Below are 14,141 nucleotides of genomic sequence, written 5' to 3' on the forward strand. Positions count from 1 at the left end.
ACACTGCTGTCATGTACTCGCTGTTGAGTTAGAATAATAATTCCATTTACTATTGGAATACTCCTGTCCACCATAAGCAGTGGACTCATTTTTCTAAAAAGATGGGAGGGACACAGACACTGAGTCCCAGTAGCCCTTCTCCAAGAAGACCCCTGCAATAAAAGTACACTCCTACACCTCCACAACCCAGACTCTTCACACCTCTCCTCCCCAAACAATTTGCTCCCTCAAATCTCCATTCTCTCCTCCCAAGGTACTCCTCCATCAATCATCCTTTTTTCACTCTCCACCTACCAAACCCCTTCATTAGCCTATCCTCTCCTCGTTCACCAAACTCCTTCTCTCTGCCACCAAACACCTCCTCTTCCCCACCACATCCCCACAAAACTGTCACCCCAAGGCTCCTCCAAGCCTATTTAGCTCTCTTTTTATTATGAGGCTGGTCCCTGCCACCAGATTTCCTCCCATAAATCCCAGCACGCTCTTCCAAGGTTGTGCCTTCTCCCAAATTCTTCTCTCAGACACCAATATCCCCAAAAATGTGTCCCACCCTCTGCACAGGCCCCTTCTCTCATACCTGATCCTCCCTTTTGGGTGTGCGAGGGGGAGGGAATGAGGGACTGGAGTTGATGCTTCTGGGCAAAGGGGCTGATGGCTGAGTCCTACCAAACTTGGGTGCACTCTGCTCTGTATTTAGAGGTGGAAGTGGTGATGGCAGAAGGAGGGTTGGATTGGAAGGGAATAGAGAGAATCGCCTGCCTCCCTATCCGGGGGACTGAGTTGGTTCCTAGAGGCACGAGATTGCAACTTCTTCAGGGAGTGTCCGTGTGGGTACTCCACTTTAGGTGATCGTGCACCCCTGTGCCTATAATCAGAGATTTGTTGTAGCAGTGCCTGGTTGGGTGGAACATGCGCTGTCCCCGTCTCGCAGATCCTAAGGTGGTTGCATAGCGCTATGCGACCAAGCCCCCTTTCAGTTCCTTCTCTACCACTTTTGGCTTGAGTCGGAACACTAAGCAGTGCCTCTCTACCTCAATTAGTTAGTCTAGTTATTTTTTAAGAGTTAGTTGATGGTTTATAGTTACATTTTCCTCACCGTTTATATTATTTTATTTTCTTATTGAAATTTTTTCTCTTATATTAGGAAATTAAGTTTTCAGTTATTAGTGACCCTTTAGAGTAGTATAGTTGTCCTCCCTTATGGGAGAAAACTCTTTTCTGAGGGACATGCCCTGCTCCCCGGGATTCAAACTCTGCCTTACATGAAGACTCTCTATCCTGATCTTGGACGGGCATGCACAATGTTTCCGCTGCCTTGGTGAGACATGCATCCCACAGAAGTGTTCACACTGCCATAATTTGAAAGCACAAGCCAGGAAGGTGAGAGACCTCTAATTGAAACTCCTCATAATGGAGAAATCTCTGCTCCCAGTGTCCAAGCCCGAATCATAGAACCCCTGCTGGACAATGGTCTCCTGCGACAGTGTCTGATAGAGGCTCCCCTTCATGGGCTCAGGCAAAGGAGCACTCTGCCAAGAACCCACCAAGAAATGATACTCTCCAGCCCAGCAGATCCTACCAGTACCAACTGCATCGGGACCTTTCACCTCCAAGATACAGGGAACATCCAAAACTGTGGGTATCACATGAGCCAAAGGCCCTAACCCGGCTAGCTCAGACAAGGGCAGCAAAGAGAAATTGAAACGCTTTGCCTCGGTATCATTGGAGCCAACAAAACACTCGGCACTGAGCAGCTTGACTTTTTTGCAGGCTATTGCATCACCTCCCTCCTGCACAATACAACATCCTTGGCACTGACCATTGCATCGCAGATGTAGGTACTGCCAAGAACACCTTCATCGATTCTGATGTTCTCAGTACCACATCAGTTCCTCGAACCTGAGGACCTACTGGTCTCCTCAGTGCCACAATTACCTCTTCTTAGTACCGACCTCACTTCAACATGCTCAGTACTGAGCCATCTTACCACACTGCCCAGGTCTGCTCCTCCTTTTTTGAGTGATGAGGACAATGAAGATGAAGGAGAAATATACTCCTCCCATCACTCTTCACCCCCCATACACCTACCAGACCAGGACCATCTCAACAAAGGAGTTATCACCCAGCCTCTGAAACTCAGAGCTGGTATGGACATCAATGAATGTCACCACCCATGCCTTTTCCACTACAGTGACCTTATTGGGACCCATGGGCAGCACACAGAGCACAATACCAAAAGCATCCCAGTCCACTTTGGGGGAGATCACGATGTTCCCCTTCACTGTCTATACCAGGACCCTCTGAGCCCCCGGAGTAGGCAGCCAAGGAAGTGGGGGAAATTTCAGATCAAGAAGCCGCACCACCAGCCAACTTGTCATCATCTTCACTGGACGAGACTGTCATGCTCCCTACCCCCACCATGGGGGATGATTTTAAACAATTCCAAGAGCTCTTTAAGAGTGTGGCAGATTCATTGGACATTTCATTGGTGGAAGTAGCTGAGTGCCAGCATAAGCTGCTGGACATATTACACATATCAACCTCCTCCAAAATTGCCCTACTAATTAATGATGCCATTATAGAACTGGCCAAAACAATCTGGTAAACTCTTGCAATAGTCCCACCAACGTGCAAAAGGGCTGATAAAAAATATTATGTATCCTCTAAGGGAATGGAATTCCTTTTTTCACACCCCACACCAAACTCCCTGGTGGTGAAGGCAGTGAATGAATGGGAAAGCAACACCACTCTAGAACCCATCCCGGATGACATGGGCTTGAAGAGGCTAGACCTCTTGGTCACAAGACCTACTCATTGGTGACCCTACAATTTAGGATCGCCAACTACTAGGCCTTAATGTCATACAATCTTTCTAAAAATGTCAGATTTTATTGAATGCCTGCCTGAAGAAAAGAGAGACTAATTCAGGGCTAACATCTCTGAGGGCCATCTTATTGCTTGAACAGCATTGCAAGCCTCACTTGACTGCAGAGACTGCGGTATGTTCCGTTGCAACGACCATAGTCATGTGATGTGCATCCTAGCTTCATCTCTCTGGATTTCCCAGAGAAATACAATCAACGGTCAATGATCTTCCGTTTGAAGGACCTAAATTATTCGCTTCCAAAACCTATGAGTCCCTTCACACGTTGAAAGACTCCAGGGTGACACTAAAATCCTTGTGCATATACACACCTACAAATAAGGAAAAAACAGGGCAAATATTATGCATCAGAAAGATTCTGCTCTATTGCCTTATTCAGAACCTCAGAGACAATATGAGCAAAGACAAAAGCAGAGACCCATAAGACGACAACAGCCCCCATCTCAACCTTCGACGTCCCAACAACCTCCTTCAGGACAACAATTTTGAGGTTTTAGTTGAGGGTCTAAGATACCCACAACTTCAAGTGCTGGAAACAACTGCTACCTCCCATCCCTTTGGAGACCGTCCTGACTCCTTTGTATCCAGCCTGGCAGACCATCACATGAGACAGATGGGAATTAGAGATAATCAAGATAATCCATCCCATTTACCTCCATCCCACCTACTCACCCTTCCTCCCCATCCCTCTTCAGGGACCCTTCTCACAAGCATCTACTGCAACAGGAGGTAAACTACTTCATAAACCTCAGCTCTGTAGAACCAGTACCAACACACCACATAGGGAAGGGATTCTACTCATGTTATTGTCTAACCCAGAAAAAAATGGAGGCTGGAGGCCCATTCTCGATTTAAGAAAACTCAAGAAATTTGTGAAGACCCAGTGCTTCAGGAAAGTTATAATAGCAGGCATAATTCCAACATTGGAAAGAGGGGACTGGTTCTCGACCCTTGACTTTTAGGATGCATATTTTCATATAACAATACACCCCTCTCACAGGAGGTTCCTAAAGTTCATCCTAGGAACACATCACTTGTAATACAAGGTGCTGCCTTTTGGACAGTCCACTGCCCCATAGGTATTTTCCAAGGTTCTATTGGTGATGGCGGCTCACTTCCGCAGACAAGAAATCATAATATTCCCATATCTGGACGATTACTTAATCAAAGCATCAACTTAACAAGAGGCCATAGAGGCTTCTTGGAATACAATAACTCTTTTCACAAGTCTAGGTCTACAAATAAACACACACAAATCAGTGCTTGCACCTGTACAAAAACTGGAGTTCATCGGGGTTTACCTCAACTCCCCAAAGACTACAGCTTCTCTGCCTAAAAAAGAATTCACTATGTTACTCAGTCTGATCTCCATGAAACTAGACAGTCCTCAGACATCAGCCAGGACTTGCCTACAACTCTTGGGCCACATGTCTGCAACAATGTTTGTCGTCAAATGCACCAGACTATGCATGTGATGCCTACAAGTCTGGCTCTGAATAGTGTATATACTTCACAGACACACAAACACCTCAGAATGCCAAATAAAGTAAAAGACTCCCTACATTGGTGGACACAACCAAACAATGTCTGTGCAAGAGTCCCCTTTACACAAAAGCCTCCAATGATGATAATCATCACAGACACTTCCATACTAAGTTTGGGGGCAAACTTGCACAATTGCACAGTCAAAGGCCACTGGTCCCCATTGGAATCCACCCTACATATAAACCTTCTGGAGCTACGAGCAGTTCGCAGTGCATGTTCCCATTTCCTACTCATGATCAAGAACAACCACTGGACTGACATACATACACAAATGGGGGCAATTCAATACATGATGCCAGAATAAACAAATCACAGTGGTATCCTCTCCATTACCACTGGTACTGGACTGTATATCGGAACTTAAAGTTGGGTCTGTCCATAAGCTGGGTCAGAGTACATCCCATAGCTATCACAGCATTCCACCACAAGGTGTATGAGTTCTCTATTTTTGCTCATCCAATCACTAAGCCTTTTCTCAAGGGCCTTTGCAACATTTACCCTGAAATAGAAATCGCTACTCTTTCATAGGACCTCAATCTAGTCTTACGGGGACTTATCGGAACCCCATTTGAACCCCCTAGTGATGTGTTCACTACTCCATCTTTTGATGAAGGTGGCCATTCTTGTCGTCAATCATGTCTGCCAGATGAGCGGGGAAACTAGGGGCCTTCATGGCACACCACTCATATACAACATTCTTCAAAGATAAAGTTACCTTAAGACCACACCCTAAGCTCTTACCCAAGATTGTTTCCTTATTCCATCTAAGTCACCCCATTCATCTCCCATTGTTATTCCCAAAACTTCATGGGAATAAGCAAGATGCAGCACTCCCCACACTGCACATTCAAAGAATACTAGCTTTTTACACCGAAAGAAGAAAGAATTTCAGAAAGTCATCAAAATAATTCCTTGCCATCACAGAATGATCAAAAGGACAGGCCATATCTAAATAGAGGCTATCTAAATGTATCTACGGATGCATCCATTTTTGCTATCACCAGCAATAGCTACAACCTCCACCAGGGACCTGCACACATTCCTGTAGAGCAGCGGTTCTCAACCTTTTTTTCCCGAGTACCACTTGACCCGACTGTACCCGACCCGAGTACCACTTGGGAAAAAAAAGGGAGGGGATTTGCGGCGGGGTTTCATGGCGGCGGCGGGAGGGATTTGCGGCGGGGTTTCGCGGTGGCGGGGAGAGATGGGCAGCGGGGTTTTGCGGCGGAAACAATACCCGCCGCCAAAACCCTTCCGCTGTTTCCCCATTTTCGGCAGCATGGTTTCACACGGGCAGGTGGGAGGGCCCTTCCGGCGGCGGCGGATTCAGCGGCGCACGTACCACCCAGCCTTCCGGTAAGTACCACCGGTTGAGAACCGCTGCTGTAGAGCCCTACCTACTTTGATAGCCTTACTTAATAATGTCTCCCTTAGGGACATCTGCAAAGCAGCAACCTGGCCTTCAGCTCACACATTCACACAACACTGTGCCATAGAGCAGCATTCATCATCAGATGCTGTATTTGGACTCATGGTACTATCATCCCCCATCAGCAACTCTGAAACCCCTTCCTTCCATTGAGGGGCACTACTCTACAGTCATCTAAAGTGGAGCACTCACAGGGATGCTCCTCGAAGAAGAAGAAGAGAAGGTTACTCACCTTGTGCAGTAACTGAGGTTCTTCGAAATGCTTGTCCCTCTGGGTGTTCCACTATCCTCCTTCCTCTCCTCTACGTTGGAGTTTTTCACAATTGATACTCTGCAGTAGAGAAGGAACCAAGAAGGGCTTGGTCACACGGTGCTATGTAACTGCCTGAGGTGGCGCGGCACGTGGACAGCGCATGTGCAACCCCTCAGGCACTGCTACTACAAATCTCCGATTACAGGCACAGGGAGCACCCTCGGGACAATCTTCTCGAAGAATCTCAGTTACTGCACAAGGTGATGTGCCTCTTCTGATGCCTCCTCCCTGTCCAGCTCATCAGCAATCTCATCCATGGGGACAGAGTGCTGAGTGCAACTGTAGGTAAACTCAGATTACTCCCGCCTCTCCTCTTTCTGCCTGGCCCCTTCCCTCTTTCTTCTTCCTCCAGGTGGGGGCTGAAAGTTAGGGGAAGAAATAAGTTGTTTTTCACTCAAACTGAACTTTGTTTTGGGTTTTTGGTGTGTGGGCGGTAGAGATGTACCCCCCCCCCCATATATCCATAAAAACTACACTCTTACTGTAAGGGCCTATTACTTCATATTCTCAAAGATTGCATAACAATTGTTGTTAATATTTATATTTTGTCCTGGTTAACTAGAAAATGGTAGGAGATAAATATGTGTGAATTGGGCTTTGAAAATGAAACACAGTATGTCAATAAGATCAATTCTTCATTGAAATCTGAATTTAATTCACAGAGGGAGTGAAAAAAGTTCAAACCACTCTTAATGAAATTCAGGAAATTTTAGTGCTTTTCCCTGAAAAAAGGGTAAAATAGTCATGAAAAAATCTTTAGTTAAATATAAAACCTGCCTCTAAAGAATCTGTTTATGGCCTGATCCTAATGCCAGTGGAGGCAATGAGAAACTGCTGTGGGAGCTGGGTCAACCCTTAATTTTTGGCATGGTAGCTAAATTGAAGTTAGCTGATTAACTAGAATCCTTTTATGCTTGGATCTCTTGAGAGATATCCCATAAAAAGGATGTCTATATTTCATGTACTTATATTTGCCCATCAACATAGTATCAAAGTAGCAAATGCTGAAGTAAAATTTAGTACGTGGTTAGTAGCAAGCCAAACTTACCTGGAGCTCAAACTAAAAAGCAAAATAATTTAATTATTTATCTGGCTACTTGAGCTGTTTTTCTCAGATTTAAGGGATGAACAACTTCAGAGGTCTGAAAAACTAAACTACAATGTCCTCCTCCAGCTTCCCTTTTATCTTTATGGGGCCATGATAGCAACTCCTTAGTTAAGATTGAAAGATAGTTAAAATCATGCTTTAATTTGAAATTGTTTTCAACCTCCTAACAGTTTGAGTTGAGTTCATTTTTTGCAGTACACAGAACATTAAATTATGTTCTCTGCTAACATTATTTTCATTTTGGTTTTTTTGGGATTCTGTTATAAATGTTTTTTTCCACTATTTTTTGCCCATATGCTGACTCCTCCCCAGCTCCCGCCCCTGGGGAAGTCTGTCCAGTTCATATTTTTTATTTGGCACATATATTGAATCTGTCATTAAAATTTCATCACATGAGACAACATCTTTTAAAGATGCTGGACTCCCCCATTATTTTGGCTGCTAAAATTTTGATAAATGCTAATTATTGTAATATACTCCATACCAACCTTCCAGCATTTTCTGTTTCCAGTCTCCAATCTGCTCAAGATCCTGCTGCAAGGCTTATTTATCGTTGTTCTCATTTTACACATGTTACTCTTTTATTTTATGTCCTACCACTGGCTTCTCCTTAAATTGAAGATTTATTTTTAAGGTTTATTACTGACATTTAAAACTATCAGATCACAAAGTCTACTCTATCTACAGGAGTTCCTCAGTGTGTGTGTTCCGGCTCAGAGCCTGTGCTATGCTGATGATTTATCTGTGTGTATTTTTGACTGCCTCTTGCACATTGTAGTCCTCAAGCCTTCCTCACTTAACCCCAATTTGATAGTACTTCCTGCCCTATGAAATTCAACAGGTTTGCTCACTTTTTATATAAAATAAATTTGAAATGTAATAGCTTAGCTTTTTTAATTTTGTGAAGTATCCTATATCGTTGAACGGTATGTCTTTGCTGTCTGCGTCTAAAGTGTGTTGATATAAATGAAAGGATTGTATACATTTTTAAAATATTGTTCTATCTACTTATAAAATATAATACATTATTTGGGGAAGTCAATGTTTTTGTTCTCCTTGAACAGTATTAATACTGAAAATATCTGGATTTTGATGCTCCATCTTCCAGTAATTAGCTGCTTTTTATGGACTGAATTTCATTTTTTATTGCTAAAATTTCAAATCTGATGTAAAGATAGACCAAGTAGATACATTAATCTTCATCATTTTTTGCATTATTTATCCTTTTGGTTTCAAATTTTACAATTGTTCAGTTAAATTACTATATTAATATGAATATTTTGAAGTACATACAAATAAATACCATGATAGTCATGAATGCAGAAAACTCACTACATTAACAATTGTTGATGCAGTTAGTGTAACTTAAAAAAAAATTAAGTTCATTTTAGTGTTCATGAAAATGCTCCATTGTCTTCATTTGAAGATATCTAGATACAGAATTCTTCTAACACACAACAATGGCAGTTCACATTTCTCCACCCATTCTGCTAATGCATCTTCTCCAGGACTTGAAAATTCCATCTCCAGGGCAGAGAGAATAGTACATTCAGCATGCCCAATTAATCCTGAGTTTTCTACCTAGACTGAAGTATTGCCAACCCCAAACATACAAGAATCATGAGTCAGCCCCCAAATGATCATTAAATTGATTTGAAAATAATTAAGTATTAAAAAAAAATTCTGGGATCTTTTTATTTGCTTTCTGGTTTTTGAGCTTTAAGTCCCTTTCCAAGCTTTTCTCCATAATTCTGCGGGCTAGAAACTTATAAAAATGAAAACTAAAATTATTGTAGAACCCAGAAACTGGTGTTTTAAGAAAAAACACCAAATATTGTGAGGCTCATGATAAAATTGTAAGGAGTGGCAACCCTGAGACTGCTGACAATGGTAGTGTTTAAAATGTATTTTAAGAATAGAAAAATGCAGTCTTAATGTACTGGAAGGATAAAGAATGTGATATTACATAAACAGATGCTAACTGTAATTGACACAAGAGACAAGGGTGCTGGTCCTGCAATTGGACAACTTGTGTGTGAAGTTGGAATTCAGTGGGATTCAGGCACCTACCTCTCATACATTCCTTTGAAAATCCCATCTTAAACCTTATTAATCATCAGTTAAGACACCATACAGAAAGTCATAGTTGCTAAATGATTACATATGTGGGAATTAAAATAAATTGATAGTAAATTGCTTATACTGAAGAAAATAAATGATTTTTTTTCAAGAATCTATTAAAATGTTAAATGTAAAATTTTGAATAATGAGGAATTTTGTGCTAATTATGTTTTAACGAATAAAGTTTTAAGGCGTTATTTCTATTTATAATTACTAGCTTTGCTTCTGCTCATACCCTATAGTCTTCTTTAAACTTCATTAAGTTACTTTATGTTTAGGTTCCAGTAGTTCATTTCCTTGTGTGAGATGAAAAAGTATTTTCCCAGGAAGACCTCCAAAACTCTCTGTTCACAGGGGTAACTGATTCTAAGGATTCCATAAATTGAAGAGATCCCCAGCAGAAATATTTCACAGCACTTCCTATCTTCATGATCTTTTAAAACATTGGTTATAAAAGAGATGGGAATGCAAGTGAATATTAATATTTAGAAAGCCCTGGTCTTTCTCATAACATTTTGAATACAAACTTTTAAAAACCAATACATTGATTGATTGATTGTTTCCTTTTCATGGTGGTGCAGTTTCACCTTTTCTCCTTTCTAACTTTTTTCTTTTTAAATCTTTTGGTCAGTCTTGTAGGAGAGCCTTTTCTAGTGTTTATATTGTCTCCCTCTCTAGCGGACCAGTAAGATATCTGACAACATCCATCCAAATAATGTTCTGCCCAGGACAGAGAGATAATTGAAGTCTGCTTTGGGCATAGCTGGAGGAATGCTCCATGGCATCCCCCTCTAGCTCACTATAGAGAAAGTGGACCCCACTATCTGATTACAAGTGTTTTCTTTTTGGGGAGAAGAATGGGTTACATTTATTTTCTTTGAGCGTGGGGCTACAAGGCTCAATTCTTGCATAAGTGTTTCTGTTGGCTGAGAAGAGTGTCTAGGGAGAAAAGTTGTGAGCTTTGGGTTACAGTCACAATTTTTTGTGAAAACAGCTGTGCTTGCAACAAAAGAAAGTACAAAGCAAAACCAAGACATTTTGTGCATTTTCTCCATTTTGTTTTCTACTTCCTTTTCTCAACACCATTTGCAAAGCTGCCAAGTTTTTCACTTTTGTAATGTGATGAATAGGGGTTTAGAGGATATGCACAGTTCTGCCGTCTTGTAATTTGCACAATTCACTAATCTTCCCTAAAGGTCTCTTCTGGATATTTGGGTGTGTTCTTTCTCCAACTTTTATCACTCTAATTGTGAGAGAAACACAGAAGCCTGAGCAGTTGCTGGGAACAAAAGAGTGGTTATGAATTGTCAGACTGACCACTTGCCAGAAGCAAAAGGCATGTGACTACAGTTGAGAGGCCCCTATAAGTTGGGGGTCCTGTGGGCAATAAGAATGGTAGTCAGTTGCATTGGCCTTTGTGACAGTCTCCACTGTAAATGAAGCAAGCTATAACTTTGTGTCTGAAATCCTTTCAACATTTGAGGTTCATTATTTGGGTCTATTCCAAATTTTCATGTAATCTGGTGCATGGGTGTTGGAGTAAGGCCTGTCTTTCTCAATAGGAACAATTAGCAGAAATACAGATCCTAGCCAGAACTGGAAAGTCAGAGTTGAACAGGAATATGCATTTTGACACCCCTCCCCCCCAAATTAGGGCAACTTTGTGAAATGTAGGTGTTTAGAGGAGTTGATCGGTAGATATTTAGAATCATGAAGGCCAAAGACAGTTGTGTAAGACTTCACCTAAAGGTTGTGAATAGTTTATGGAATCTCTGACAATCAAAAAAATAACAACAATCCTATGTGATGTCAAAGGTGCTTTTAACATTGTGCAGAACGATTCTCTTCTGTAAGATTTTTTGATTTTCCATTCTTCTTCCCCCTTTTCCAACTTCCTTTTTTCATTTTTATTTATAAATATTAGGGTCATATTTTTTGCTTCGAAATGTTTATCACTTTCAAAATTGCCATTTTGCAAAAGCATTTATTTAAAATAAAGCAAAACAAAATATTGTATTATGATACCATACCATCAACAAAACAAATACACTATCCTAATCAAAAGAGGCGTGTGGCAAATTTACAGAACAAAATGTGTTCACAGTTAGAATATTTTAAAATGGAATTCATTTTTATCAGTTTATGTGGTGGTACTTAGTCTTAAAATGGTGAATACCTCTAGAACTGGTAAAATCTCTAAAACTGGAGTGAACTTTTAAAGTGTAATCACTGCACAATGCTAAATTTTTCTTTTTCGAAAAGGATTTGTGTACTATTAAAGAAAATATATGTGTTTGTGTTTATATATTTTACCTTTTTAATTTCATTTTCTCTTTATCCTATCTAGGTGCTGTACTTTTGGCCAGTGTGCAGGGATTAGCAGTCAATATTGATCCAGTGTTATATACTTGGCTTATGTACCAACCTCAGAAACGAAGTAGTAGACACATCCAACAGGTAGGAATCCTTCAGAAATCAATTCTTTGTGTGTATAAAAGTAACCTTTTCCTATACCACATTCTCTCAATTAATGTGAAAATTTTATGTTATATCACTCCAGACCAGTGGTTCTTAACCTTTCCAAACTACTGTACCCTTGAATCCTGAGTCCCACCCCCACGGGGCTGAGGCATGTAACTTAGTTTCATGGCGCCCCTGTGGCTCCAGGCAATTACCTTTCTTGCCACCCCAATACCAGCTCTGCACTTGCGACCCCTCTAAAACTCCAGGTTAAGAAACACTGCTCCAGACTATATTTATTATTAAGGATACTGTCACAACCTGTCCCACATTCTGTTTTGATTATATCCAACCTCTGAATCCCACATGCTTCAAGCCACTGGGTCTAGAGAGTGACTGATCACTACCTCTGGGGGCATGTATACACAGCAGCTGGAAGGTGTAATTCCCAGTTTGAGTGGACATACATGAGTTTAACTCTGTTTGAGATAGTGTACTAAAAATAGCAGTGCGGCCATGGTGGTACAGCTGGCAGCGTGGATTAGCTGCCTGAGTGCAATCCTGTACTACCCCCTGGGTAGGTACCTGGGTGTCTGACCAAAAGCCACAGCCCATGCCACTGGGACCTCTGACATTCCCCTAGTGCAATCTGACCTGGTGAATCGCTGTGTCACCCAAATCCCCCACTCCTGAAGCCCGTCTTACTCTGTTTTGCTGTGAGGGCTCCCATTCCTGGATGTCCACACACAGCTTCCAGCAAGTAAGTTGCCCCCAACTACGTGCGTGAGTGCTTCTAGCCAGCCACTCTTTGGGTTATGCAACAGAATGACCCCAGCGAAAATCCCCAGTCCAGATGCAACTCTAGGAACTGCCGTCTTACAATGTTCAGTGCTGCCCACTGAACACTGCAAGTTCATATGTTCATCAGTTTATCAAAGAAATTGACATGCACCAGCCTTGTCGCTTCAAATGGAGTCTTTAACACACCTGAAACCAAATGCACTGTTTTAGGTGAAATAAACAAATGTATTAAACTACAGAAGGATTTTAAGTTATTATAAATCAGAGGAAAGCAAGTCAGGTTTAGTCAAAATAAATAAAAGCCAAACACATTCTAAACTAAGCTTAACGCTTTCAGCATCCTCATAAACTCCGATGATTCTCATGCAGGCTGGCTTGGATTCCTTTCTAGCCAGGCTCCCTCCCTGGGTCAGCACTTCAGTTGCTTGGTGGTGTTTGTAGATGGAGGTGGAAGAGAGAGAGAGAGAGAATGGGGAAAAGTCTCTGCTTTTTAAAATGTTCCTTCTCCGTTCTGGGGCTTTGCCCCCCTTTTCAGGGTCTGGCAACAAACAATGTCCATGTATGGTTCCCTCCATGTCCTGAGTCAGGACCTTTGCTGATTCCTTTGTTGACAACTGGGCCAGTCCTTTGTTCTTGGAATACAGAACTGAATTTGTTCTATATAAGCCTGAATGAGGTGTGTACTGCCCCTTCTACTCAGAGAGTCTTGCTTGGATATGTTTTAAGTCATGAGACACATCTTTGGGTTATCACATAGCGAGGCCTCATAACCATACACATGACATTGCAACAAACATATTACTATAACAATAATGTTCAGTATGTCATGAGCATTCCAAAAACATCTTGCATGTCATGCTTTTCATTAAACAATACATAATTCACTACAAGGGTTATCATGGGAGGTGCAGTGTGTCACAGGACCACACAGCTATTTTCAGAGCACTAGCTCAAGCAGAACTAGCATATGTATGTCTACAAACACTGGGAATCACACCTCCCAGCTGCTGTGTAGACATACCCTGAATGTCTCATATGCACTTCCAAGTATAGGCCTCCTTTCTGAAACCCTTTTTAGGCAGTGGGATCCTGCAATCCAGCCATCAACATCCTAGAACCAGTGCCACAGCTTTCTCAAACCCCCAGTTGCTTAGACATACTCCCCACAGAGTCCACCTGGCTGTGGGAAACTTGGGTTTCTTTCTTACACCGTCAGAGACAATGTGGCAATAAAGCAAGGCAGCACAGACTTGTAAAAGGAGTATCTTTTCACACATACTTTACTCTTAAAGAAGCACAAGAGAGTTACAGATTTATGGAAAACAACCACCTTCTGATCAGTTTCCCTCATCTGACCTCACCACCCAGAGAGTTGTGGGTTTGGTCTGAGAACTTAGGCCAGGCAGCCTTTCTGGCCTTCTCAGCCTGGCCATCTTGGTTTCTCTGGCTTAGAGAAATAGCTCTTTTAAAACTGACTCTG

General features: G+C 41.9%; 1 protein-coding gene across 8 annotated transcripts in view; it reads left to right on the top strand.

The window, feature by feature from the left end:
• The window catches only part of VPS13B (vacuolar protein sorting 13 homolog B), an 819,784-nt gene that overhangs the window by 370,185 nt on the left and 435,458 nt on the right, over nt 1-14,141 (top strand). For all 8 annotated transcript variants that reach the window (XM_067537148.1, XM_067537121.1, XM_067537138.1 and 5 more), the window contains one exon: nt 11,748-11,857. In XM_067537148.1, the coding sequence (XP_067393249.1) occupies nt 11,748-11,857 (110 nt within the window). The remainder of the gene's footprint in view (nt 1-11,747; nt 11,858-14,141) is intronic.

Source organism: Emydura macquarii, unplaced genomic scaffold, assembly GCF_026122565.2.
Source record: "Emydura macquarii macquarii isolate MOO-44397 ecotype Brisbane River unplaced genomic scaffold, CSIRO-AGI_Emac_v2 contig_383, whole genome shotgun sequence".
NCBI classification, from domain to species: domain Eukaryota; kingdom Metazoa; phylum Chordata; order Testudines; family Chelidae; genus Emydura; species Emydura macquarii.